The 26,559-nt window shown below is 40.1% G+C and overlaps 1 protein-coding gene across 15 annotated transcripts in view; it reads right to left on the reverse strand.

Annotated features, from left to right (window-relative positions):
• The window catches only part of SLC20A2 (solute carrier family 20 member 2), a 95,590-nt gene that overhangs the window by 29,864 nt on the left and 39,167 nt on the right, over positions 1-26,559 (reverse strand). For 14 of the 15 annotated variants that reach the window (XM_036300197.1, XM_036300202.1, XM_036300209.1 and 11 more), the window contains 4 exons: positions 11,908-12,459; positions 6,784-6,924; positions 5,416-5,501; positions 2,139-2,235 (listed from right to left, as the gene is read on the reverse strand). In XM_036300197.1, coding sequence (XP_036156090.1) covers positions 2,139-2,235; positions 5,416-5,501; positions 6,784-6,924; positions 11,908-12,196 — 613 coding nt within the window. In that variant the 5' untranslated portion in view covers positions 12,197-12,459. Of the gene's footprint in view, positions 1-2,138; positions 2,236-5,415; positions 5,502-6,732; positions 6,925-11,907; positions 12,460-26,559 lie in introns of those variants that run through there. The other variant, XM_036300211.1, reaches the window with a different exon arrangement.

Consider the following 26,559-nt stretch of genomic DNA (forward strand, 5'->3'; position numbering starts at 1 on the left):
TCTCTATGAAGTATGTATGTAATCCTTAGTGTCTCATCCATTATGTGGTTTAATTTTCTCTAGAATAATTTACTCTCCCGGTAAGATGATTCTTTTAGCAAAGTTGCAGTAAAGGTGTAGCAGAAGATGAGGAAAAGGAAACGAAGAGATGGGAAAAATATACAAAGTACAAAAGAGTCAAATTTTAATTTAAAAAATATCACACAGTTGACTTCTTCTGACATTTGGAAGAACTGGGGAACAAGAAGAAGAGAGGGTGGAAAAATAAAACAGGAAAAAAAAATTGTCCTTATTTGAACCTATTCCCAATTCCAGGACTGGGCACTACAAAGACATCCCAGCCCTCATGTGACTCAGTCTTCTTTCACTAGGCCACAGGTGTCCGGCTGTTGACAGTTGCCTAGCTTTTGGTTCAGCTACTTGAGCTCTAAGAGCCTAAACAAAGTTAAGAACGAGGGCTCAGGAGCAAGAAGATGGACAAAGAATCCCTCTGCCACGGTTCACTCTTAACCCGGGCTCCAGGCCTGCTCAGCCCAGCCCTGTTTTTCTCTGCCTTGGATTCCCTTTTATAGATCAGGAAAACTGTCTGCCAAACACACTCCATAGTCCATGAGTTACAAAACCCAAAGGGCCATCAGGCCGCTGTTATCTGAGGCTAGGGTTTCACCTCTCCAACCGCATGACCTTCAGCTTTGGGCTTCTCGGTAACTTAAAGCAGCTGTGGGGCCTCCGGCCAGGCTGCCACCCGGAGCCTGAAGTCCTGATCACAAGTGTTCAGACCTTAACGATCAATGTTTCCAATGCTGCGGAGATGCCACAGTAGCCATATAATGCTAAGGGATCATTCAGAAAGTGTTTTATTAACGGTACAGACATGCACAACATATAATTACGATGGCTATTTAAAAATGAGTAAAACTACTGTAAGAAAGCCTAAGTTGAGAAATTCATAAGGGTTTCCCCCCCTTTTTGGAAGAGGGCATTTTTCTACTGTAATCTGATGTGCTGTTTCAAGAAATTATACCTTCTGATCAGAGAGGAAGACTTTAGTCAGATATGGCCAATAACTGAATCTTACTCTACCAAGGACATTAACAAGAACAACAGCACAGACGAACCTATCTGCTGACTCCCGTCTCCCCACACAATGGCGTATTCAGGATCTGGCTGTAGGAGGGCATCTCACAGAGAAACAGGAGGCACCCTCTCTACCCACACATGTAGGAAACACTGACTTAGAATGCTACCAGTTCACCCACATTGAAATGTGGGCAAATGAGAATAATGGACATACATTTTTTTACCCCTTGAAAATGGAAAAGAACAGGACTTTTAACCCGGCTCTCCCAAACTTCAAACCCTTGTAAAGAAGAACAAAAGCCATCAAAATCAGAAGAAAAGGAGTAATTTTGAAAAGAAAATCACCATTGATTTTAGTATCCAAAAAACAACAGTGTAGTCCAGTGATGGCGAACCTTTTGAGCTCGGCGTGTCAGCATTTTGAAAAACCCTAACTTAACTCTGGTGCCGTGTCACATATAGAACTTTTTTGATATTTGCAACCATAGTAAAACAAAGACTTATACTTTTGATATTTATTTTATATATTTAAATGCCATTTAACAAAGAAAAATCAACCAAAAAAATGAGTTCGCGTGTCATAGGTTCGCCATCACTGGTGTAGCTCCTAGTTGCTGGACTCATTGGTCTGACAGTTTCCAGCAAGTTTGATATTTGTGCTCTCAACCACACTGGCACGTCCCCTGGCATATCACCAATGTGCGGACACACTCACATGCGCTCCCACCCCTCCCCAGCTCAGGGAGGTGTGAGGAGTTACTAGTAGATCCCGTTCTGAGACTCAGAAGGTGCAAGAAGCCACTAAGGCAACAGAGCTGGGTAAATGGCAGAATGGGAATTGCAATTTTCTTTTTTTAAACTTGAAAGTCTGTTCCGTTGTATTTGACTTATCTCTTGAGTATTTAAGACTAGCAAATGCACTTGCTGCTCTTTTTATGGTTCCATAATGACCACGAGTGCTGCTTTCCACTGTCACCCACATTCGTGCCAGCACCCAGCACGCCAACCGTCAGATGGTAACGCCCTGCCTGCTGGATGTAAGCCAATGGAATCCTTACCTGGTGCTCCCGTGTACATGATGGAAAACACATTTATTGCTATCGTAGCAGCATAGAACACCGGCAGGGCCCGGAGGCCATTGGGAACAGGGTCCTCCTGAGTGATAATGAGACAAAGTGAAAGGTCAGGACTCAAGAAGCATCTGGAGCCAACACAGGCAACAGGATCTAACACACTGCTACGTGAAAATCCTCCCAAACTCTGCGTGACCAAACTGCTGGCATGGCACTGCCGGTGACCTGCTTCACGGGACAGCAGTGGCTTGGGCCTCTCTCCCACACAAATGCTGTTTCAAAGAGCCCACAGCTGTGTCCAGCAGACACTTTAGAGCACTAGGATCACATAAGCTAGGACGTCAGATTTAGAAACAGAGAAACACAGTCAGGTCAGGTCCGTTCCTGGGGACCGAAGCGCAGAGACTGGCATCTACTTCAAAACCTGTGACACTCACTACTCGAAGTAAGTTCAGGTTTGGTGCTCTAACAACCACTTTCAACAAATACTCTGGGGCTCGGCTCCTTGAGGATATCTGACAAGAGCCAAGTGACTTGAATGCCATGGCACTGCTATAGATTTTATGTCACTCTATTACACAATGCACTTCAGCTCTATCAAAATGTATAAAGCAAACACATTACCATGTGCTGTGATTTTTTTAAAACTTCTCATAAGGTACAGTATTTATGCTTCAATTGTTAAAAGTTAAAAAACTGACCCTAGCCGGTCTGGCTCAGTGGAGAGACCAGTGGCCTGCAGACTAAAAGGTCCCAGGTTCGATTCTGGTCAAGGGTACATGCCCGGGTTATGGGCTCGATTTCCAGGTGGGAGGCATGCAAGAGGTAGCCAATCAGTGATTCTTTCTGATCATTGATGTTTCCATCTCTCTCTCCCTCGCCCTTCCTCTGTGAAATCAATAATAATATATTAAAACAAAGAAACTGTGGGTTCTTTATCTAATAAAACACGTATTTACAATGTTAGGGTTCTGATACAACATTCCCTAAATCTATTACTTCAACAAGAAAGGTACAGCCAAAACCGGTTTGGCTCAGTGGATAGAGCGTCAGCCTGCGGACTGGAGGGTCCCAGGTTCGATTCCAGTCAAGGGCATGTACCTAGGTTGCGGGCACATCCCCAGTGGGAGATGTGCAGGAGGCAGCTGATCGATGTTTCTAACTCTCTATCTCTCTCCCCTCCTCTCTGTAAAAAATCAATAAAATATATTTTTTTTAAAAAAGAGTTTGTTGAACTCTCTATACCAAAAGAGACAGTTAAAAAAAAAGAAAAAAATAAAAAGGTACAGCATATGTCTTAGACTAAATAACATCTCAGAGAATATTAGAAATTTAGAGTTTTAAGCAAATATACAGAGTATTTTGGAACAAAAATGAGGACTGAAAACTCCTTAATATAACACTGGCACATAGACGTTGCCTAAATAATTCAAAAAATGACTGATTTCTAATAGCCATGTAACATATTCGTACATTTATATGAATCTGCTACCCTCCGACGATAAAAGGAAGATACGATCTAAACATTGATGTGAGCTACAGGATGAGGAGAAATAGAGACCATCTCAAAGATATTCACTGTCAAATGCAAACGCGTATGGGGATCAGATAGGTTTGCAGAACAGTACACCTCATCAAGAACCTATTCTGGAATATCCCAAGGAGCCACCAGCATTTGTCAAGAGGCTTGAGTTGATAGTACTGAGGTGTAAGGAACAGTAAGAGCGGAGATAGGAGGTGATTCAACTGCCTGAGAGTCATGGGCAGATCAGGCGGATCAGGTAAAAAACAGCAAATATGAAGAACCAATGGGCAGGAGCTGGGACGAGAGGCACAGCAGTCCTCTCATCTTAAAGGAGCCGTGGCTGGACTGAAAACCAACACTGGGATGCTCAAACACTACTGCCTCGGATTCCCAAAATGCTGTTTTCCTGGGGATAACGGTTGCTAAAGAAAGACACCCAGCCAGTAACTTCTGAAGGTGTGTACATCCTGAGTTCATAGTTTTAATTAAATCACATGTGTTTTCTCAAATAATCTATTCTTATAACTCACATGACAACTGTCTCATTGCAACCTGTCTCCTTTCCTCCTCCCTCCCTCTCTCCTTCCTTTCTTCCTTCTTCCCACCCATTCATCTGCTGCCATCCACCCAAACTAAGTGAAAGAGACAGTTATGTTTCTATTCTCACAGAAATTATAGTAAAATAGCAAACAGACCACTAAGCAAGAAAAAAACCCCGTACACCACGAGAGTGCAATGATGAGCAGGTGCACAGTGCTGTGGACATACAAGAGAGGAACCAAGCAGAACGTGGGGTGGGAGAGGGAAGGCTTCCTGGGAAGTGACACCTGGAGGTTGAGTAGGAGCGGGAGTTTGCCAGGAAGGGATGGGTTCCAGGCAGAGGACATACAAAGGGTGAAGGCTAGCAGGCAGGAGGGGTGGCACCTTCCAAGATGTAAACCAATATTAGAATGGCGGGCACCCAGGAGAAGGAATGGTAAGTTTGCATTTATCCAAGAGAATGAGCCCTTCAGCGGAATACCAGACAATACCAAGGCAACACAGTGCATCTTTAAGCAAGAGCACAGCTGAAGGAAGGTGTAATCCCGAGGTGCCCGGCCTGTGTGTAACCCAGTGATCCAGGCCTGCCTTAGGGCTGATCAAACACTGCACCAACCTCTTGACAGTCAGATAAAAAAATGCAATCAATTTTTTTCTAGAATGCTAATCTCAGTAAGTTTTAATTTTAATCTCATTTTATTTTCGATAAACTATACTCCCAATAGGTGTATTTCCTTTTGAGGAAAGGAAAAAGTCAGTGTCTCAAGCTTGCTTTCTTCATTAAAACAAAGAGAAAGAAAGAAAACACCTTACATTTGGGAAAAGGAACTCTCTAGCTGTTTTTAGTAATAGTCAATTCAAAATCCAACACTATGTCACTCTATTCTGCTTCGCATTCAGGAAATGACTACCTTTCCTTTTTGAGGTCCAAGCACAATGCCTGGGACTGTCAACTCATGAACGCAATCAGAGGGAGAGAAACAGTATTTGCAATGCTGGGTTCAAGGGTCCCCCGGGTACTCTACCTTGAATCTTTCCTCCTATTTTATGGTAAAGTCTGATTCTAACTCCTGGGTGCAGTGCCTTAAAAATGTAAATATACAAGTATTCCTCTGCCCTCTCTCACAATTAATTTCTATTGAGTAGAGCCAAAATTAGTGCTCAAACTTTTAATTTTTAAAAACCAGCCTCACTTACCTTTTTTAAGATGAAAATTCTGATCAGTACAAACAGCACGCCAGACATGAAACCAGACAATAGTGGAGATATAAACCAAGAAGCAACTGAATAATTAAAAAAAAAGGTATAATGAATGCTGAAATTCTACGTAATTCAAGTCATATTTACATAATACAATTATAACAAATATACAGTATATACATTCATAAATATTCCTGGAATCACTCATCTTAATTCAACCCTCAGAAGCCCACTGCCCTGGTGGAGCTGACACGCACCCATGCACAGCTCCGCACAGACGCAGGCACGGTCCCACAAAACCCAGCACATAATCCAGCAGGTGACCCCACGAGCCGCTTCTGCCTGCTGTTCTCATCAATCCACATGGAGACCTGGTCCTTGTTCCAACATAAAGGTGCTCTGAAAGGTGGGCCACCTTCCACTTCACTTTCTACCTCCAGCCTGAGACTGTCATCCTGACACGGCCTCTGGCCTAGTAGTTCCCAACTCTGGCTGCACATAAGAAACATCTGGGGAGTTTTCAAAACTAGCTACGCTCTGGCTCCACCCCTGGAATTCTGATTTAAAACATTTGGAATGGGGCCTGGACACTGATATTTTAAAATTGCTCCCCCAGGTAATTCTAATGTGCAGACAGAGTTGAGAACCATGGTTCTAGAAGCCTGGGATCTAAACTGATTTTCCGGGCCATCTGAGTCGCTGTTTGGAACTCAACCTAGAGCTCCTGAGATCACTGTGATTCTTAAAAGGACAAGCAACCCAGAGGATGGAGATGGGGAGAGAGCATTTCTTACAATAGGCAGGTTGGTGCTTATGGGGCTGAATGGATTTCCCTCTTACAAAGAGCCAGGGCCAGGAAGCAAGCTGCCAGACCTCTTAAAACAGACCTGCTGAGCAGCCCACAGCTCGAAAGGAACACTAGAGCGCCTCCTCTATACAGGCAGACTGGGCGATTTCTTGACTGTAGTGAGGTCAATAACACTGGGCTCATTTCAAGGCTTCCCCATAACCATGAACTCCGACTCCTAGACACTAAGGGTACTTTCCTCATTAGGACCTAATTTTTCTCTGACTACAGACTGATTTCAATGAGATAAATTTCTTTTCTGTTTGGGAACAATAGATAAATCTTGATTTTTCAAAGCTGATGACAATGTAACATTTCAAGGAGTGTTTGGAGGCAAAACAAAAAATTCTCTAACACATAACAGTTCACAATACAGAAATTTTAAGGAAAACTATATTACCCATATAGGTCTTCTAAACCTTAACATTTGAAGGAAAAATATAATTGCAACTTTTAATAAAACTTACGCTAGAGAATGTAAACTTTCCTTCTTATAGGTAAAAGAAAATGGCAATTACCAATCTTGACCAGCTCCATCCACTGCACACCTTTGGTGCCAATTGCAACAAGTGAGAATCCTATAGTTGCACCAACAATGCAGTGAGTTCCTGAGATGGGAAGTCTCAGGAAGGATGCAATCAGCTGCCAAACAGCTGAACCTAGAAGTGGAAAGATTAAAAAAAAGAAAAAAGTCAGGTATAAGGTACAGCAAGCATGTCAAACTCATGGCCCTCGGGCTGCAGGCAGCCCACAGAGAATATTTTTGCGGCCCAGCCAATCTAATGGTATGTAAGGAAACATTAATTTTATCGTTGCTTTTGTTCTATTTTATACTATACTTTTCTAAATAGACCTATGTTTCTATGAAAATTGAAGGTTTTGCTTTTTTTTGCGGCCCATGTAAACTTAAACCTTGTTTATTTGGCCCGTGTTAGCCTTTGAGTTTGACATGCTTGAGGTACAGCATCTCCAACAGCCACAAAAGGAAGAAATACAAATTACTGTTCTCCACAGCAACACCCATGGGGTTCATTTTCTGTGGGTGGTTCCTTTACAAAGTGCTAATATCCCGACAAAATTACTCAATTAACTTGAGTCCAAGAAAAAGTCTTCAACACTGAAGGGAAATGTTCATTTATTTAAAGAAAAGTCTCTCGATGCCGGTTACTAACTGCCCTTGTCACATTTAGGTAAGGGAGCTGATAATGACCTTGCTCTGATGTGAAGTGTGGCCAAGACCAAGCAAGAGATTGAGGACTTGAATAAACAGAGAAACCAGAAAGGTTGCACATGGGAAAAGATTTCACCATAGTTAGGCCTGAATGTCACATAATGAGGAGGGCTAAATATCAGCTGTTGAATTAGTCTGTACATGAGAGCATGTACCACCACGTTGCTTTTTTATTCTTGCCTCTCATGTGAGAAGGAACTATGATATTTAACCCAAAGTTGGGCCTTTGCTCTCAGCCCCTGCTGGAATGATGGGGCTTTGCCTTACACGTTCTCACGTCTTCTACTTCTTGGGAGTTAAGAGGAGCACTTCGTTGTGGCTTTATGTCCTTTTACCTCAATTTCACCACTCTTTTTCAGGCTTAATGTTTTTCTAGGCTATAGTTCAGATATTTTCATAAGCAGATCAGATTTTGCAGTGAGTATTAACAGCATCAGCTGGGAGGGATCACTCTCAACACAATTGTTGAAAAGTTCATATAGAGCTGAAGGGGACAAGGGTTTGGCGGATAAGCAGGCCCGTTATTAATCCCAAATGTTAATTCTGGAAATCTGGTTGCTTGGCAGCAGCAGCACTTTCAAGCAGATCCTTGGCATTTTCTTCAAAAATATCTGAGTTAACAAGGATCGTTAAAGGCTGCGCAGGTCCGTTTGTGAAGCAAGGCTGACAGCTGCTCCACGAGCACTGGGCATGCTGACCTTTGAGCTGCCCTGGGCTGCGGCCCCGTGCCTGTCCCTGAAGCGTGTGCTGGAAGGAGAAGGGGCCAGCCTGTGCTGCCTATCCGGTAACAAGGGCTCCCTGGCTGCACCCAGGCTTCCCGGCGAATAATTCCGTAAGCCTTCGCAGCTAAGCCCTGAGTTCTGCAGGGACTACATAGTTGTTTTAAAAATACAGCCAGAGTTTGGAGCATGTTTCATGGCATAGAACAGCCATGGCCAAACTACGGCCCGCGGGCCGAATCCGGCCCGTTTGAAATGAATAAAACTATTGAAAACAAAGACCGTACCCTTTTATGTAATGATGTTTACTTTGAATTTATATTAGTTCACACAAACACTCCATCCATGCTTTTGTTCCGGCCCTCTGGTCCAGTTTAAGTACCCATTGTGGCCTTCGAGTCAAAAAGTTTGCCCACCCCTGGCATAGAACCAGAACTTAAAAAACAAACTTTATGATTTCTTTACCAAAATTAAAATGATTTAGTGATGTTAAGAGCATGGTATAAAGTCACCCACAAGATCAAGACCATGAGATTTTTTTCCTTCCTGAAAGCTGCTGTCCTCTCTCTGGCTAACTTTATAATGTATATCCTGGAGCAGGAGGGTGTGTAAGGAAAGGTAGGGAGAATGAGCTGCCTGAGAAGGAAGAAGGAAAGACTCAGGAGGCCAGTGGGAAGAGTGAAGGAAGTGAAGGAGCAGCTGAGAGGAGGGAAAAAGGAGGCAGGTGTTTGCAGGGACCTCACAAAGTGAGAGAAGGTGAGAGGCCGCCCTAACCCAGGAATTTCTGAAGGCATAGAGGATTACATTCATGTTAAGAAAAACAGTGAGAAAGAGAAATGTGTTTTAACCTAGAAAAATATATGTTAGCCTACAAAAAGGAAAGGGGTTAAGTACAGGATGCAGGCATAAGACAAAGCCTAGCAAATGTTGGGGGGGGGGGGGCAAACGGGCATCGCTGAGGCAATAGAAGGGCAGAGCCAAGGTTCATGGTTACCATTGAGGCAAACAGGCAGGCAGGCATGAGTGAGTGCAGGCAGGGGGAAGGCTCAGTGGTTATGGGCAGGGAGGGAGCCTTATGGGGAGTGTGTACTTCTTAGTGTGGTTCAAGGAGATGATGGCTTCTTCATGTGGGTGTGGGTATTTCTATGGCAAGGTGGTGGGTTTTGGATTCTCAGTAGATTTTTGGAACCATTGATGGTTTCATATTAAGTGGATTGACTACTGCTTTAGTGCTGAGCTAGAGACCCAAAAGATAACTTGGTTCAACAAGTTTAGCTAGCACTAACAATTTCTTCCACCCAACCAACACCACCACCACAACTCTATTGGAAAGCACAGAGACCCATGGGCTTGGGAAGAAATTTCTAAAAGAGAGAAGAAAACAAATAGAACAGAATAAAAGGACAGAGGAAGAGAGGGAGAGAAGAGATGGATGGAGAATTTAGAAGAGGAAGATTGAGATAATCAGGCATCTGAAGAGAATCAGCTTTGATTTTGGTCAATAATAATTATACCATCATCTTAAATTTACATAGCTCTCATTTGTAAGGAAACCAATTTTGAAAATCTATATAAATTCCCAACAAAATGGACTTTGAGATTCATGTAACCATACAAAGGAGAAGGAGGAGGGGGAGGGGGAGGAGGAGCGAGGAGAGGACAAGGAGGAAGAGGTGGAAGAGAAGGAGAGGGAGGAGGAAGAGAAAAGGAAGGAAGGAAGGAAGGAAGGAAGGAAGGAAGGAAGGAAGGAAGGAAAGAAGGGAGGAAAAGAAAAGAAAAGAAAAGAAAAGAAAAGAAAAGAAAAGAAAAGAAAAGGAAAGAAGGAAGAACAAAAAGCCAACAAAACCAAGTTATTCCAGCAAAACCCCAAATTGCTTTGGTTAACCTAAATACTAGTTGGGGTAAGTATTCTTCATTCTTTCAGTAAAGAGCCAAGGCCAGGGGTGGGAAAACTACTGCCCACACAGAAAAGTAAGCAAGCAGTGGCATAAGCTCCGCTCACGAGACCTTCTGTCGCTGAGGCCCTCAGTGTGGCATCACTAACAAGTCTCTAATAAGCACACCATTCCTCAAGTTTCATCCAGTGAAAGAAGAAATTTTGGTAAATATTTAATTTTATCAGTGTTTTTCTTTATTTCTCCCCTGCTTTCAACATATCTTGCCCACACCATCCTGACTGAAAAAAAATCTTAATTTCAGGTCAATATGATTATGTCTTAGACATCTATCACAGCTACAGAAGGGTGAATTTTACAAGTAACTGTTATTTTTCTATGAGAAATTTCAATTTATCTGACTTTAATAAAAAATATATGCTCACTGAAGTTAAGATTCAATCAATACAAGAGCTGTTGGAATGAAAGCAATTGTTAACCTTACATCTTTAAAACACAAAATGTTCAGCTGAGACATAGGCACTCCTCAGCATATGTTACCAACCCACCACACTTAGTTGTATTTAATACCTTAGTACATTGGCCTGCTTCAGATCAAGTGCCTCAACAACTTCTCAGACTAACTTGCTATAATAAAAAGATGATGGATTATCTTAAATTTGGCAAATCATTTCCACATCCTGGGTGCTTAAACAATGCCAGTGACAACAACTAACTAGGAAGGACCTGTGAAATGTAGCTGCGTTCTTGGTACACCAGCATCTTACCTCCTACTGCAGGACTCTTCCTACAGAAGGTTATGTCCTGTTGAAAGCAGAAGGTGGTAGAATTCCTCTCTATCCCTCTCCTCCCTAACCAAATTACCCAAATGCATCAGCTGTCTGCTGTGTCGTCATCTCTACCTCAAGGCAAGCAGAGAGAATCCCTCAGCTGCACTCCAGGCACCTCTGCCTGAGTCTCCTTTTCAGCTGTAGCAAGGGCAGTGGGGGAAGCGCCCCCACAGTGCTTGGGTCTACCGTCACCTTGGGCAATGGAGAAATCCCACTGTCAGCCCCATCTCCCATTAACATACTTCACTGCCTTCAGCACTTCTCTCATCTAGACAACCTGAAACCACCCACAGGTGGCATACAAATGAACCAGGTGGCATACAAATGACCATTTGACTAGGAAACACAAGCATACCAAATGGAGCGTCCAGAGGTGGAATCAGAAAATCAAAACAAAAGCCAACAAGAGGATTACAAAGGCTATAAAAGACCAGAATTTCTTGAAACAAACACGATTTTCTTGGTAACCGCTCTAAAACTTAAACTGAGAATACAAGTTAAATTAATAAATATTGTTTTATTGGCATCCAAGTTTTCAAAAACAACTGCGTCCTAATTGATAAAAAAAAAAAAAGACCCATGAAAAAACAGAAATAAACCTTAAAGGAAATCTCTTAAGTAAATCTTTCAAAGACATTTTCTTAGACATGCTCACTATTTTTCTAATAAGAGCTGCCCTACAAATACCTTTATCTGTACTTTATAAAAAGTACTCAGCTGAAATCTATTTTAACAACCAGGGTTGCTAAACATTTAAGAACATGTGTTTGCTTAATATTTGAACACTAAACAAACATAATCAAATTAAAATGCAGAAAGCAAAAATAAGACAATAGCAAAGTTAAAACATCAAACCAGTTTTTGCAAAGTTAAAGAAAAAAACACATTTATGGATATGACAAAAGCACTATAGGGAAGAAGGCCAGTGGACACACTTCCCACAGGTATAAAGAATCACGTTACTTACCAACCATTGCACTAACTTCCCCAGCCATTAGAGTTTCCACTGTCTCGTTGTAGAGGTTCACATCAATGATACCTTTTCGAATGGTCTCTCCGACTTTGGCTCCCAATAACACTGAGCCCGTGGTTTCAAATATTGAAGCCAAAATGCACGCCTGCTTCAAGGTCACTACGCCGGAGCCCACAGCAGTACCGAATGAATTGGCAACATCATTTGCACCAACAGAAAATGCCAATATAAAAGCTATGATAAAACCTAAAATGACCATCCACAAATACCCATCCACGGCCATTTTGGAAAGTGGGCTCTGGGCACTTTTCTTTGCAGAAATATTTTAAATAAATGAAGCTTGAGGTTATAAACGTCGTAAGGCCGAGAGTTCTTGTAAACAGTGAGTTTGCTCTGGAAAGTGCTGGACAATGTTAGAGCCTGAACAAACTGCTAACTGCTGGTTTTCAAACTACTGTCAGTACAGTTCATTTGGTTGTGTTCAGTCAGCGGTAAAACACATTCCATATTTTTCCTCCCAATCTGGGAAAGCTGTGATGTCTCCTCCTGTAACAGAAAGAAAACAAAAGAAATCAATTACCCTAAGCAACCTGTAACAGTTTGTTCTTTCATAAATAAATGTTTTAAGCCTACTAATGGGATCTAACTTTGGCATGTGACAGATCTAACCATAGAGCAACTCAAGGCAGATTATAATTAGGTTAACTAACTCTCCCCTCCAAAAATAGCTTGAATGTCAGGGGTTGAAGCATGCTTTATAATTACAAAACTGATAGTAAGCCTTAATGGGACAAGTTTTTATACAGTCTGGAAAATATATTTGGTCATTCTTTTCAGAAAAGAAAATTCTCTCAAATGAACAAAAGATAAAGAAATGAGAATTTATCAGTCTTGGCTGGGTAGCTCAATTGGTTAGAGCATCGTCCTGATATGTCAAGGTTGTGAGTTTGATCCTTGGTCAGGGCACATACAAGAAGCAACCAATGAATGCATAGATGAGTGGAATAGCAAATCAATGTTTTTTTCTCTCTTTCTCCCTTCCTCTCTCTAAAATCAATCAACCAGTCAATAATTTTTTGAGAAATTCAATTATAAATTTTTTCAAGTGTGTGAAATATGTAAAATTTTTTGGAAGAGTGATTACCAAATCTGAATCTGTGACACCACAGGGTGTGACTATCTGCCTACACATTTATGCATAAGGAGTGCGGACTTTGCATTATGACTGCATCGTGCATGTCTGAAAGGAAGTTTCCAGGTTCTGGTACAGAGTCATCCGGAAGGTGACACAGAAGGAAGAGAGAAAGCTGGTGAACGAAGGCATCCTATGAAAGCACAAGCCAGGGCATGTACTATTTCACTACTTCCCATTCACTTGGAGGAAAAGCCAGAGGCCTTGCCATGACCTGGAAGACTCTCTAAAACTCCTCAGGGCTCTACCCCCAGCTCACTGACCTCAGCTCATGTTCACCCTCTTCACTCACTGGCTCCAAGCACTCACCTCAGGGCCTTTGTACCTGCTGACCCTCTGCCAGGAAAAATCTCCCCGACAGCTGCACAGCTCACCCTGCATGCTATTTAGGTCTCTGCTCAAATGTCACCATTCAAGAGCCTTCCCTGACCTTCCAAAAGAGCAGCCCCTCCCCCACACCATCAGCCATCTCTCTCACCTAACTTTTTTTCTCTTCTACTTATCTACTCATTCATGCATGCATTCACTCATTGTCTGTCTTCTCTCACCAGAATGCAGACACTTTGTTGGATTCACTACTGTATCTCTAGGACATAGAATAGCGCCTGGCACACAGTAAGCCATAATAAATTTGTTGAATAAATGAAGAAAGAAGTAATTAAATAAATGGAGAAAAGTATTGCATAGTCCTCATTCTGAGATGAAGAGATGTCACAAAATCAATATATCTGTGAAGTAAAAATGTCACTAAAAGCTTCGGAATTATAATATTCTATTATTATAGGGTATAAAATCTGTGTATTTTCTTTGATGGCAGTAGGCACATAGGAAGGTGACTGGCACAGCGTAATCCTTCATAAATGCTTGTTGAATTGAATAAATTAGGCTCGTACACAACAGAATGATCAATGAACATCAAGGTTATGTAGGGGAATAAAAGCAGGACACAAAACGTTATGTACACTGTGATGATGGCAATGTTAAAAATGCACATAAAAGACCAACAGGCAATATTAAAACAATGGTTGAGTTTGAATGATAGTGTTACAGATGATTTTTTCCCTTTTCTCCAAATATAGTTATGTGCTTTTCAAATTAAAATAATATATAACAAAATAAACACAGATTGAGCATCACCTCTGTATGCAATGCTACAGGCAGACAGTGAAATGGAATGTGTGCACTATAGATCTGATTGCTTTCAAAAGATCTGTAGCCTCTGCAATTCTGAAGAGTCAGATCCCAAGCCAGACAAACGCAGCCCACTCTGAAGGCAGAAGGCAATATTCCACTGAAAGAGCGTTTTATTGATATCATGGGCACAATAAATCTATAAATGAAAATACAAAATGAAAACTATTTTGGACCAACAGTATCTACCCTAAAATATAAAGAATTTCTGAGGAAATTTTGTTCACCAAGTTAGGCTGTCAACAAGGCAAATTAAGAACCTCATTCAACAAAAATTTACTGAGAATTTGTGATAGTCAGTAGGAATATAATGATGAGCAAGAATGGATGTGGTTCTGGCACATATGGGGCTTACAGTCCAGTGAGGGAAATAGACACTAATCATATAAACTCAATGCATGACTAGAAACTGTGATAAGTACTACAAGGGAAGGAGGCACATGTCACACAGCAACATGAGAGCATAGCTGTGGGCAGGAAAGGTTCACCTGCAATCTAAGGATGGGGAAGTTAGCTCTGGGACTGCATGGGGCATTGCAGCCACTTCCCAGGTGGGAAGGAGCAGAAAGAGGAGAGGAGTCTGAAGGCAGGCCAGTATGAGGAAAACACGATGAAAGCTGGGGTGGGCCATATGGAAGCCTGTGGCCACCATGCGAACAATGGGATGATGCTGAAGGGTTTTTAATCAGAGGGATGCTGTTCTGATCAGACTTTCATTTATAAAAGATTACTCTGGCTGTGACATGGAAAATGAATTGGCTAGAAGGTGAGAGTAAATGTGGAGAGACTAATTACGAGGCTACAGCATGGTTCAGGCACAAGGGAGGCCTTCCGGACCCAGGGTGGTGGCGGTGATGATTTAAGAAGGTACTTCAGCAGCTAAAGTCAACAGGACTTGGTGATGGTTTACATATGGGTGTTGAGAGGGGATAGATGGTTATTGACGTGCGGAACCGGACTGAAAAATAACTGAGTGGATGTTTATCCCTTTTGCATTGTTTTTAGGTGTCAGGATGGGGTTGACCACAGGTTCACTTCAGACATGTTACACATAGACGTAAATCGCAGGCACACAGAAGAGAAGTGTGGTCAGTTGAGGCACCACAGCAGGTGTGTTCTCAGTCCAGTTTTGCTTGGGGAAGGTTTCAATAATCTTTATGATTTTTGTGGCACCATTTCAGACCAGGGATCCCCTCTCCTACACAGATAATCTTAAATAACTTATTTCCATATCTGTATTCTTCAGTTTGGCTTTTCTCCTTCACAGTCATACCCTCAGTAACCAGCTCAAGTCCAATAAGTACCTGGCTGAAGAAAAAGGCTTGTCACTTTTTTGAGACTGAAATGATTTCTACCTTGCATTGTATTTAGAAGGCCTGCTTTGTGTTACAAGTACAAGCACCTTGATTTTCTCCCCTTTCCATTGTCAAACACAAGCAAAATAAAAAAAGCACTTAAATAACTACAAATCTGCTGCATAAAAAAAGACGGCAAGACTGCTGACACTGAGCTGGCCAGCAGACCACCATTTAGGAGGCCAGGATAGTAATCTGCCAGGACTGTGGATACCCCACATTCACAGTGGCTGAGGTCTGAGGTCTGACCAGGTGTGGCATCTGACAGTGCTGGTTGTTTGAAAGTAGAATTTTGAAGGTGGGTAATCATATCAGTAGGGAAAGATTAGCCTATTCAAGACATGATGCTGGGATAACTTGCTAACTGCTATCTGAAAGGAATAGAAAAAAAGCTAGATCCCTACCTCACACCAAAGCAAATGAAAGACTGAGATGTAAAGATTGAAACCTGAAGAGCTTGAAAAAATTGAAAGCTTCCTAACTCTCCCCTTCCCCTGATGTGAAAGCCCTACAAGGGTGGAATTCACAGGACTGAAGGTTACAAGTTATTTTTCAATTTTCAAATGCCACCAACCTCTTGCGTTTTAGGAAGAGGGACCTTAAAGTGTTTTGATTTATTATAGGAGGTACTGAGGGTTTTCTTAAGTTCTGTCTCCCAAACTTGTAATGTTCACAAGAGCTTCACTTTCTTTTCTCAGGACCCTCATGCCCTCTGAACAAGCTTCTCAACTTTTGGTTCCACCCGCCATCGCTTCTATTCCTCGATCTCTGAACCAACTCTACTTCTCTCATCAGCCTAAGGAGTGCCCTGTCAGGACTCTCAGGTGTTTATGGATTCTTTTCCTATAACTTCCTCTGTGAGCATCTGCTTCAACTCTGGCTTCTTATCAACATTAGGAATCTGAATGTTCAAGTGAAAACAAACATTCTCAGAATATTTCTAGACAGATATGTATATGGCTTAAAATGGAATGCTGCTGAGTTGTAAAACTTAATGGAAATTTATGCCAGAAGAAGTTTGGGTGGGAGAATCTCTTCTCTCGAATGCTGCCAAAAGTAACACCCAAGGTGACCTCTCCAAGCAGACATACTAAGGAGATGTCTGTTCAGTTCTCCCATCAGCACCCCCTCCTCTCAGCCTCAGATTCTAATCATCTCCTCAATTGGCACAACCAGTCCCAGACAACCAGGTTTGTAGTGAATTGTGGCGTAGGTCCCTGGGGGACTTGACGTTTTAAAAAACTGGCCCAGCCCTGACCGGGTAGCTCAGTTGGTTATAGCATCGTCCCAATATGCAACGTTGTGGGTTCGATCCCCAGTCAGGGCACATACGAGAATCAACAATGAATGCATAAATAAGTGCAATAACAAATCGATGTTTTTCTCTCTCTCCTTTACCCTCCCCCAAGATCAATTAAAAAAAAACCAAACTCTAATAAATAAATAAATAAATAAATAAATAAATAAAGGATTGACCCATGGCCAGCCTCCTTTCCATTTGCTTCTGGCCTATGGGGATCTGTTCCCTGAGATTTCATGGACTGCCCCCAGATCAAGCCCACTCCCACACAGGAAGGGAAGGAGCCAGGACCCCCCACAGCAGACCTGGTGCTCAGAAATAATTTTCCAATTCCTCTCCTAAAACCCTCTAACATTGTTAAAGGGTGGCCTACACCCACCCTCTAACAATGTAAAACCCACTTTCATGGAAGCTAGGGTTGAATCGTGCATTCTGACAATTAGGTAAAAATATGAAGACACAGATATCTTTTCAATGGTACAATATAAAATCTAATAACTCTGCTACATGTGAGTCAGCCTGATGACTCAAACATTAAAATTACTAGCTTTTCCTGACAATAATTAAATGAAGTGGAAGATTCAGTTTTGGAATTTTATTATTTGTAAAATAGTACAGCAGAAACAACGTTGTATTTTTTTCAACATTCAGGTTGTAGATCTTGTTGTAAGTAGTATCTATTAACATCATTCTTGAATAGCTCACAAAAACATCTACCTCACACTCTTAAATTTTAAGAAAATAACTGGAAAGTCATAGTATGTTTATATAGAGAATATTGAGCTTCGTATTTTCACACTAATGGTAAAAGATAAAAACATTACTAAACAGCTCTGAGATTTGCCTCAACTACCTTTAAATGGCAAACATATAAATATGCAAAGCAGTCTATGGGAACACAGGAGCCTGGAGGAAGGCAGATGACATTTTGGCTGAGAGAAAAGCAAGAAAGGAAGGGAGGGACAGAGAGGATGACAAGGGGATAGAAAGAGAGGGTGAGAAGGGGAAAGAAAATGATATCCAAAGGAAAGATAAAAAAATCAAGCCACCTGTGAGCCCGGCTTACAGCATGGGTCACAGAGGCAAAAAACCCCACAGATAACAGAAGCAGGAAAAAGCAGGTTTACTCACTGAGGACAACCAGCACGAACATAAAGCCTGACAGTAAAGATATCAGACATCCAAAGTCAATAAGCCGCAGACTTAACTGTCAGTTGGAAAAGAAGCGGCAAGGGCAGTTTGCTAATTCACTGTAGCTCCTGCCCAGCACCGAATGTCCTTTTCTCTCTGCTGCTTTAAAAAAAAAAAAAAAAAAAAAAAGAACATTTGTTTCTCCTGAATGGAGATGGGGGAAAAGTAAAGGACCTGCAGTCAGAAGCCCTGGCTCCATGCCAGTCCAGCCAGCTATTGGCTACACAACCCTGGGCAAGTCACTGAAATGACTCGTCTAAGAATGACAATAGTGTACACAGGGTGGCGGTTGTGTAAAGGTGCTAGCACAGTGCCAGATCACTGCGTGATGACTATTATCAGTATTAACAGAGAGACCCCTGGGGTCAATCTCGGCTCTGCTACTAACTAGCAGTGTGACATTGGGTAAGTCATGTACACTCTGAATCCTGTTTCACCATCTGTAAAGTAAGGACAGTAATCACACATGTACAGGTTCACTGTCAGAATCAAATCTCACATAAGCAAAGTGTTTTCAAGCAACCGGAAGCTATTGGTATCACTGAAGTCACAGGAAGAACTTAATAAGTTTCCAAAATCTTTCTAGTAGTTTGTGGATATATCCAGCCCACCTTCCTCTATGTACAAACTCTAGCCTTATCTTTGGTTAAAGATTGACATATATCATAAGGCACAGGAACTTTTTTGAAGGAAATGAAGAAGCAGAGACAAGAAACTCTAAAAAGTGCTAAAAAATAGATCACACTAAATTGTAAAGCCACTTTGGAAAACAGTTTGATAGTGTCCTATAAAGCATATGCTTGCACAAGCCAGCAGTCCTATTCCAAGGCATATATACCCAAAAGAAACGAAAACATGTCCACACAGGAAACCTTTTGTTCTGTACCTTGGATACGGTGATGGTTACACTACTTTTCATGTGTGTCAAAACTCATGAAACTATATACTTGAAATTGCAAACTTTACTGTACATACATTATACCTCAATAAGTGATTAGAAAATAACACCTGTATATAAATGTGTGAGGTGATGAATAAGTTAATAGATGGGAGGAAGCCTTTTGCAATATATACATATATCAAATCATCATGATATTATACACTTTAAATAACTTACAATTTTGTCAATTTTACATCAATAAAACTGAGGGGAAAAAAGAAAACAATATTGGTCATAAAAGGTAATATTCACTTTTGATATTTTTCCTTTCCTGTATTGCCAGCTTTGTTTACCCCCGGCCTCCAAGTTACCAGGATAAATTATATTAGTTAAATAGTTAAAAAAAAGAAAAAAAGAAAAGAAAGAGCAGTTCCCTTATTCAATGAAAGAATACTGTAACATGCAGATACAGAAAAACTAGCCAGTTCAACCAACAGAGCAAGGGCTCGGAGACAAGTTGTCACACCTTGTTTAAAACAATTGCTCAAGAAGCAAAGAGCAAAAACAGATCCATTAGAGGAGGTGGCTGACTTAGCACGGCAAATAGAAAATTCCTCAGACACAACTCTTCCAAGGTCAGAGATGAGAGAGAAAACCTGCTGCTGGGACAGGCTGCTTGCTGACCTGTCTTCGAACCGGGCACTTAGCACTTAAAGCTGAGCCTTCCTGGGGAGACAGGTCTTCAACATTGCCTCTGCAGGACCCAAATGGTAGAAACCACTTACTAAGCATCATGTTTAGGGCAAATATGAACACTTCAGCTGGAAATCACCCTACTATGGGGGACCACGGATTGAACATACTTTACATCTGGACTTGTAGACATTTCATATACTAAAAGCTTCAAGGAGGTTCATTAAAGTAAATGAGAGTATGAACAAGCAATAATGTCACTGTGGTCTGCAACTCTGTTGACCAACTCTAAAATCAGTTCTGTAACGTTACTCCCATAAGTACAGTTAGAAATAATTGAAAGAGTTTTAAGTAACAGCATTTATTTTCATATGGGAAAATAAAAACATTATCATATATTATAATCATGAAAAAGAGGAAACTATTTAACTGTCCCTGGACAGGAGATGAACTATTATGTAGTCACTAAAATGGATTAACTGGAGAGTTTTCCTCACATTGAAACTTAGTAATACTAAATAAAATTCAGTACACAAAATGGTATGTGCCATATAATTTCAATTGTGTTTACAAATGCACTGGCAATAAGACTCTACAGAAATATGCCCAAGGTTAAGAGTGGCTCTCTCTAGGTACTCTTTACATTTTTAAATATTATCCAAATTTTTCTACCATGAGCAATTACCACTTTTATCATTAGGAAAAAAAAAAACAAAACCTTTAAAACTCAAAACACTACAAAGAAAAGTATACTTTTAAAAAAGTTAGGAATGTACCACCAAAATATGCTTAGTTTTTGCTAATAAACACATGAATCTGTTTTCAGCCTAGGCCTCTCAGACAATTCTTCAAGCTTACTATCTACAATTTAAGACTGAAAATACATCTTCTATTCTCTTTGTTTTACCTTATTTTTTCCCTTTCAAGAATTTCCCTTTGTTCTGGTGTCTGAATACTCAGTCTCAGCATGGTTTTAGAGCCTTCTATCATATTTCCATTTGCAGGATTCCATAGGTCCATCCTCAGTCACACTTGGTCTTTCTCTAGGATTCTTCCCTAATCTTCCTTATGCTTCACTTGAGGGTTGGCCATCAGGATTGAATTTAACCCAAATAATAAGAAAACGTCCTAATGGAGCCAAATACTTTGCAGGCCTTTTTTACTAAAACAGTATTTGAGGTTAATGCTTACAAGAAACAACCTATAACTTTTATTTATTCCTACTTTGGTTCACAGAATAAGAGGATCATAGAACATTAGAGTTTGAAGGGACTTAGAAGTCCTCTAGTCCAATTTTGGTAATTTTGAAGATGTGACTGTCATAACTGAAAGTGTAAGTTAGATAATGATTCCCTAAATGCATTATCTATTTACTACACAGGAGGTACTTTCACACTAGGAAGTGATGCTCCTAGTTGACATTCATCAGGCCTTCTTAACGATGCTAGCTCCTATTCTGGGAGTTGAGATTCCTTGGGCTGCTGGCCTAAGCTGGGGATGGGGAGGCAGAGACAACAGAGAAAGAGAAAAGGGAGATAAAGAGAATGGATTACTAAGAATGCTGCAGAGCCTTCATCCTTGGAAGTTTTCAAGATTAGATGGTATCTTTAATTCCTTTCCAACTCTATTACTCTACACCAACCAGAGACCACAGGATTAGGAAGAGGCAGTTTAGCCTGGAACAATGAACCACAGGATTGCTCTGTGGGGAGAGAGGGGGGAAATTACTGACCCTTTCTTGAGCAAGTGCAATCAACGGCCTTCATGAATTTATGGAACTCGAACAAACTTATTTTGGTCCTCTATCTAAAGTTTCCACTGCAGATCCTGTCGACTCAGCCCTTCAAAACCATTTTTTGTCTCCAGGCCTCATTCCTGTTATAATCACTCTCTCTCCTACATTTTTGTCATTCTGGCATTTAAATTCTTTTTGGCTCTAAAGCATTTATGTTATTTAGATGTTTTCCACACAGCCTTTTGCTCTTTTGGAAGGCATTATATGAATCTATTAGGTAAATATATTTTTAAAAGGATAAAGAAATAAAAAGCAAAAATAATTTAAATGAAATAAAGTTAAAAGAGAACGATTTGGCCTGAAAAAAAAGAGAAAATTTAGAATGTCCTACATGAAAAATACCTTTTAAAAACTGAAAGACTATCTCAGGAGGCATAGGTGCTACTTCCCTGGAGATGTCCAAATAGAATCTTAATGACTGTATGAGTTATAGTAAGAAAGTTTTATTTTTTCCCCATTTTAAATATGCAATTCAATAACTCCACACAAAAAGTTCCTGTAAGGAAATACATATTACCCATTCTATCTAATTTGAAGATATAACAAGCAGTCTTTCATTGTAATAAGAAAGGCCACACGCGGCTAAGAAAAAAACAGTTGTAACTGAATGGGTTGCTGCACACGGAAGTGATCTCCCACTGGCAATGTGGAATTACCTGCAGTAGAGATTTTTTAAATAGATATTACCACCTTGTTCCTTGGAGTGTTCTAGGTAAAACATTGCTTGGAAGCAAGGAATAAAACTAGTTGAACTTTATACATTTATTCCCACTCTAAGATAGAAATAGCTGCTACACATTTTCCCTTTCTGTATGCACTATAGATAGATTCCCCCTTCCCCAAATAGTCTAGGTAATTTTTTCCTGCTCTCATAACCAAAAATAGGTTAGTTTTCATGAGCAAATCACTTAACATCACTTCTATCAAATGGCAAAACTAGGATGACTTGTTCCAATTCTGTGCCCTTAAGTGTTGGACTGTTTGGCTCCATCCCAAGAGCTATATTAGGAAAATACTTTCCCTTAAGTCACAGTTTAAAATGGAACTATGTATCTAAACAGATATCTTGGTTCTTACATACATATCTGCCAATTGTTCCAATTACACTAAAAGCTCAATAAAAATATGAATGATACTTATAAAAAAACATTGATTTTTGATATTCTATTAATAGAACATTAATCTAAACAGAAGAGTTGATAGGTGAAGATTATTATCTTAACTATTTTCCATGCTTAACTTATAGTCCCATATTTCTTGTTCTCATTCCAGAGGTTGTTAAGCAATAGTTCTTAGGCAGCAAAAATAGCACCAGGGGGCAAATAATTATTAAATTGATTTAGTCAGACTTTTCCTTTTTTGCAATGTAGGGAAGTCTTTGAAGAGCTTCATCTGCAAACCTGATTCAATTCCACCAATAACTTGCCAAATTAAGAGTGTAAACAGTCTAAACAAGGCAATAAGCCCCAAAAATTTTTCATCGGATGGATAAGTCAGGTGAAAATTTAGTTCTTTATATTTTCCACTGAGACTACTGAAATGGAAATCTTTTTACTAAATTAAGAAATCATAAGTATTTGCTTGTTATCACCTTGAAGAAACCATAGAAATAAGTTTAAAAATACTATAAGAAATATAAGCCAGTTTATAAGATTTCTTTGAAAATGATTTCCTAGCCTAGCTGGCATGGCTCAGTGGTTAAGTGTCAACCTATGAACCAGGAGGTCGCGGTTTGACTCCCGGTCAGGGCACATGGCCGGGTTGTGTGCTGGATCCCCGGTTGGAGACTTGCAGGAGGCAGCCCATCAATAGTTCTCGTTCTCTCTCTCTCTCTCTCTCTCTGAAGTCAATAAAAAAATATAAAGAAAATTATTTCATAATTCTGAGGGTATTCCTGGCCTTAACTCTAACGTATGTTTAAGATAAACTTTCTTGGGCAAGTCAGTAGCTCCCTTTGCCTGTTTTTCCTTTAGAAAACTTAAGAGCTAGGGAGGATGCTTGATGTGAACTAAAGAACTTTCTTATAATAACTACCTAACCAGTTTGGCTCAGTGGATAGAGCGTCGGCCTGCGGACTGAAGGGTCCCAGGTTCGATTCCGGTCAAGGGCATGTACCTTGGTTGCGGGCACATCCCCGGTAGGGGGTGTGCAGGAGGCAGCTGATCGATGTTTCTCTCTCATCGATGTTTCTAACTCTCTATCCCTCTCCCTTCCTCTCTGTAAAAAAATCAATAAAATATAAAAAAAAAAAACAAAAACAAACTAGAAAGCAGCCAGACACAAGATGCTCTTTAGTAATGTTTGAAATCAATTAAGAGAAAGAAAAAGAAATATGTAATAATACTCTTTTATCATTACCTATTTAATTACCTTTACTGGAGCTCTCGTGTGTGTATATTTAAATTACTGTCTAGTGTCACTTTTAGCCCAAAGAACCTCTTTTTTAGTGCTTCTTGTGAGACAGATCTGCTAGCAATGAATTCTATTTTTATTTACTTTATAATGTTTTTATGTCACCTTCACTTTTGAAATACAGCTTTGCAGGATATGGAATTCTTTCAGCCCTTTGGTTTGTCTTCTCACTGGCTTCTGGCCTCTACTCTTTTTGATGAGAAGTCAGCTGTTAATTTTAGTAGGGTTACCTCACATGTGTTGTCACTTCTCTATTGCTGCTTTCCATATTTTCTGTCATACATAGTCTTTCAAATTTTGACAATGATATGCCTGGGTGTGGATCTCTTTGTGTTTATCCTACTTGGAGTTTAAGTGTTTTGAATATGTACATGAGTGGTTTTCATCAAGTTTGGGAAGTTGTCAGCCACTACTTCTTTGAACATTTTTCTGCCTCTTTCTTCTACTTCTGGTATTCTTATTGGCATACTTAATGGTGGCCTATATTTTTCTGAGGTTCTGTTCATTTTTTTTCATTCTTTATTCTTTTTGTCCTTCAGACTGCATAATCTCTAGCACTCTATCTTCAAGTTTGCTGATTCTTTTTTCTGACAACTCAAATCTACTATTGAGCTTCTCTAGTGAGTTTTTTTAAAATATGTTTTCATTGATTTTTTACAGAGAGGAAGGGAGAGGGATAGAGAATTAGAAACATCGATGAGAGAAACATCGATCAGCTGCCTCCTGCATGCCCCCTACTGGGGATGGGCCCACAACCAAGGTACATGCCCTTGACCGGAATCGAACCCAGGACCCTTGAGTCCGCAGGCCAATGCTCTATCCACTGAGCCAAACCGGTTCTGGCAAGTTTTTCATTTTGGTTATTGTACTTTCCAATTCCAAAATTTCTTCCTTTTTAAAATTGTAATTGTGGTAAAGTACACATAAAATGTACCATTTAACAATTTTTAACTGTACTGTTCAATGGCATTAAGTACATTCACATTGTGCAAACATCATCACCACATCTACAGATTCTCATCTTATCAAAAACAGAAACTCTATACCCATTAAGCAGTAATTTCTCATTCCCCCTCACCTCATCCCCTTACAACCCATTTTACTTTCTATCACCATGAATCTGACCACCCTAAGAATGATGTACTTAAAATCATACAGTATTTGTCTTTTTGAGACTGCCTCATTTCACTTAGCATAATGCCTACAAAATTCATCCATGTTATAGCATGAGTTGGAATTTCCTTCCTTTTTTAGGTTGAGTAATATTCCAGTGTGTGTGTGTGTCACATTTTGTTTATCCATTCATTAGTCGATGGATATTTGGGTTGCTTCCACTTTTTGGCTATTGTGAGCATGCTATTAAAATGTGTGTACAAATATCTCTTCAAGTCTCTGCTTTCAATTATTTTGGGTATATACCCAGAAGTGGAATTTCTGGGTCATATAATAATTGTTTTTAATTTTTTTTAAAAACTACCATACTGTTTTGCACAGTGATTGCACCATTTTACACTCCCACCAACAGTGCACAAAGGTTCCAATTTTTCCACATCCTCCCCAACATGTTATTTTCTGTTTTATTTTGTAATAGTAGCCATCCTAATGGGTAGGCGGTAATATCGCATTGTGGTTTCAATTTGCATTTCTCTAATAATTATTGATGGTGAACACCTTTTCATGTGCTTGTTAGCCATCTGTATATCTTCTTTGGAGAAACGTCTATTCAAGTCTTTGCCTATTTTTTAATCAGGTTGTTTGTTTCCTTGCTATCAAGTAGTAGGAGTTCTTTACATGTATATTCTGGATACTAACCCCTTAACTGTAAAGGCTTAACAGATATATGATTTGCAAATATTTCTTCCCATTATGTGGACATATTTTCATTTCATTGATTTTGTCCTTTGATGTACAGCTTTTAATTTTGATGTTCAATTTATATTTGCTTGTGCTTTTGATGTCCCATCTGCATTTGGTCCTTTTTTAAAAAAGTCATTTCTATTTCTTTAAAGATAAACTCTATTTGATGAGTCACTGATACCACAGCTTCCTTTAGCTCTTTAAGAATAATTTCTTCTAAGTCTTTGAACATATTTGTAATAGTTGCTTTGAAGTCTTTGTCCTCTATGTTCAATATATGGGTCCCCTCAAAAGCAGTCATTTCTATTGTCTGTTTTATTACTACTGTCTATGCATCACACTTTCCAGTTTCTTTACGTCTCAAAAATTTGTGTTAAAAACTGTATATTTTAGAAAATATATTGTAGCAACTTTGTACTGATATTCCCACCTCACCCCACACCCCCAGAGATTTGTTGTTCTTATTTGGTTGAAGTCAATTTTGTGAAGTCTTTCCTACAGGTGCAGCTGTTGATGTCCCTTTTCCCATTTTTCCCCCCATTGTATTTATATTTTAGTCTGGCTTGCTAGGGATCACCCATGGGACAACAAAAGCCATTTAATGGTCAAAGATTGTACTTAAGCCCCCTTAGCTAGTTAGATTTTCAGCCTTTACCATGTGGGGGGCTTAGAGACTACTTTCACAGTTCAGGAAGTAAGGGATGAAGGGAAGGACTAAGTATAAAGGAGCTATACAAGGAAACCCTTTGTAGAGTTGGGATTATTATGTATCCTGTCTGT

The sequence above is a fragment of the Myotis myotis genome, unplaced genomic scaffold (assembly GCF_014108235.1).
Source record: "Myotis myotis isolate mMyoMyo1 unplaced genomic scaffold, mMyoMyo1.p scaffold_m19_p_3, whole genome shotgun sequence".
Classification (NCBI taxonomy): Eukaryota; Metazoa; Chordata; class Mammalia; order Chiroptera; family Vespertilionidae; genus Myotis; species Myotis myotis.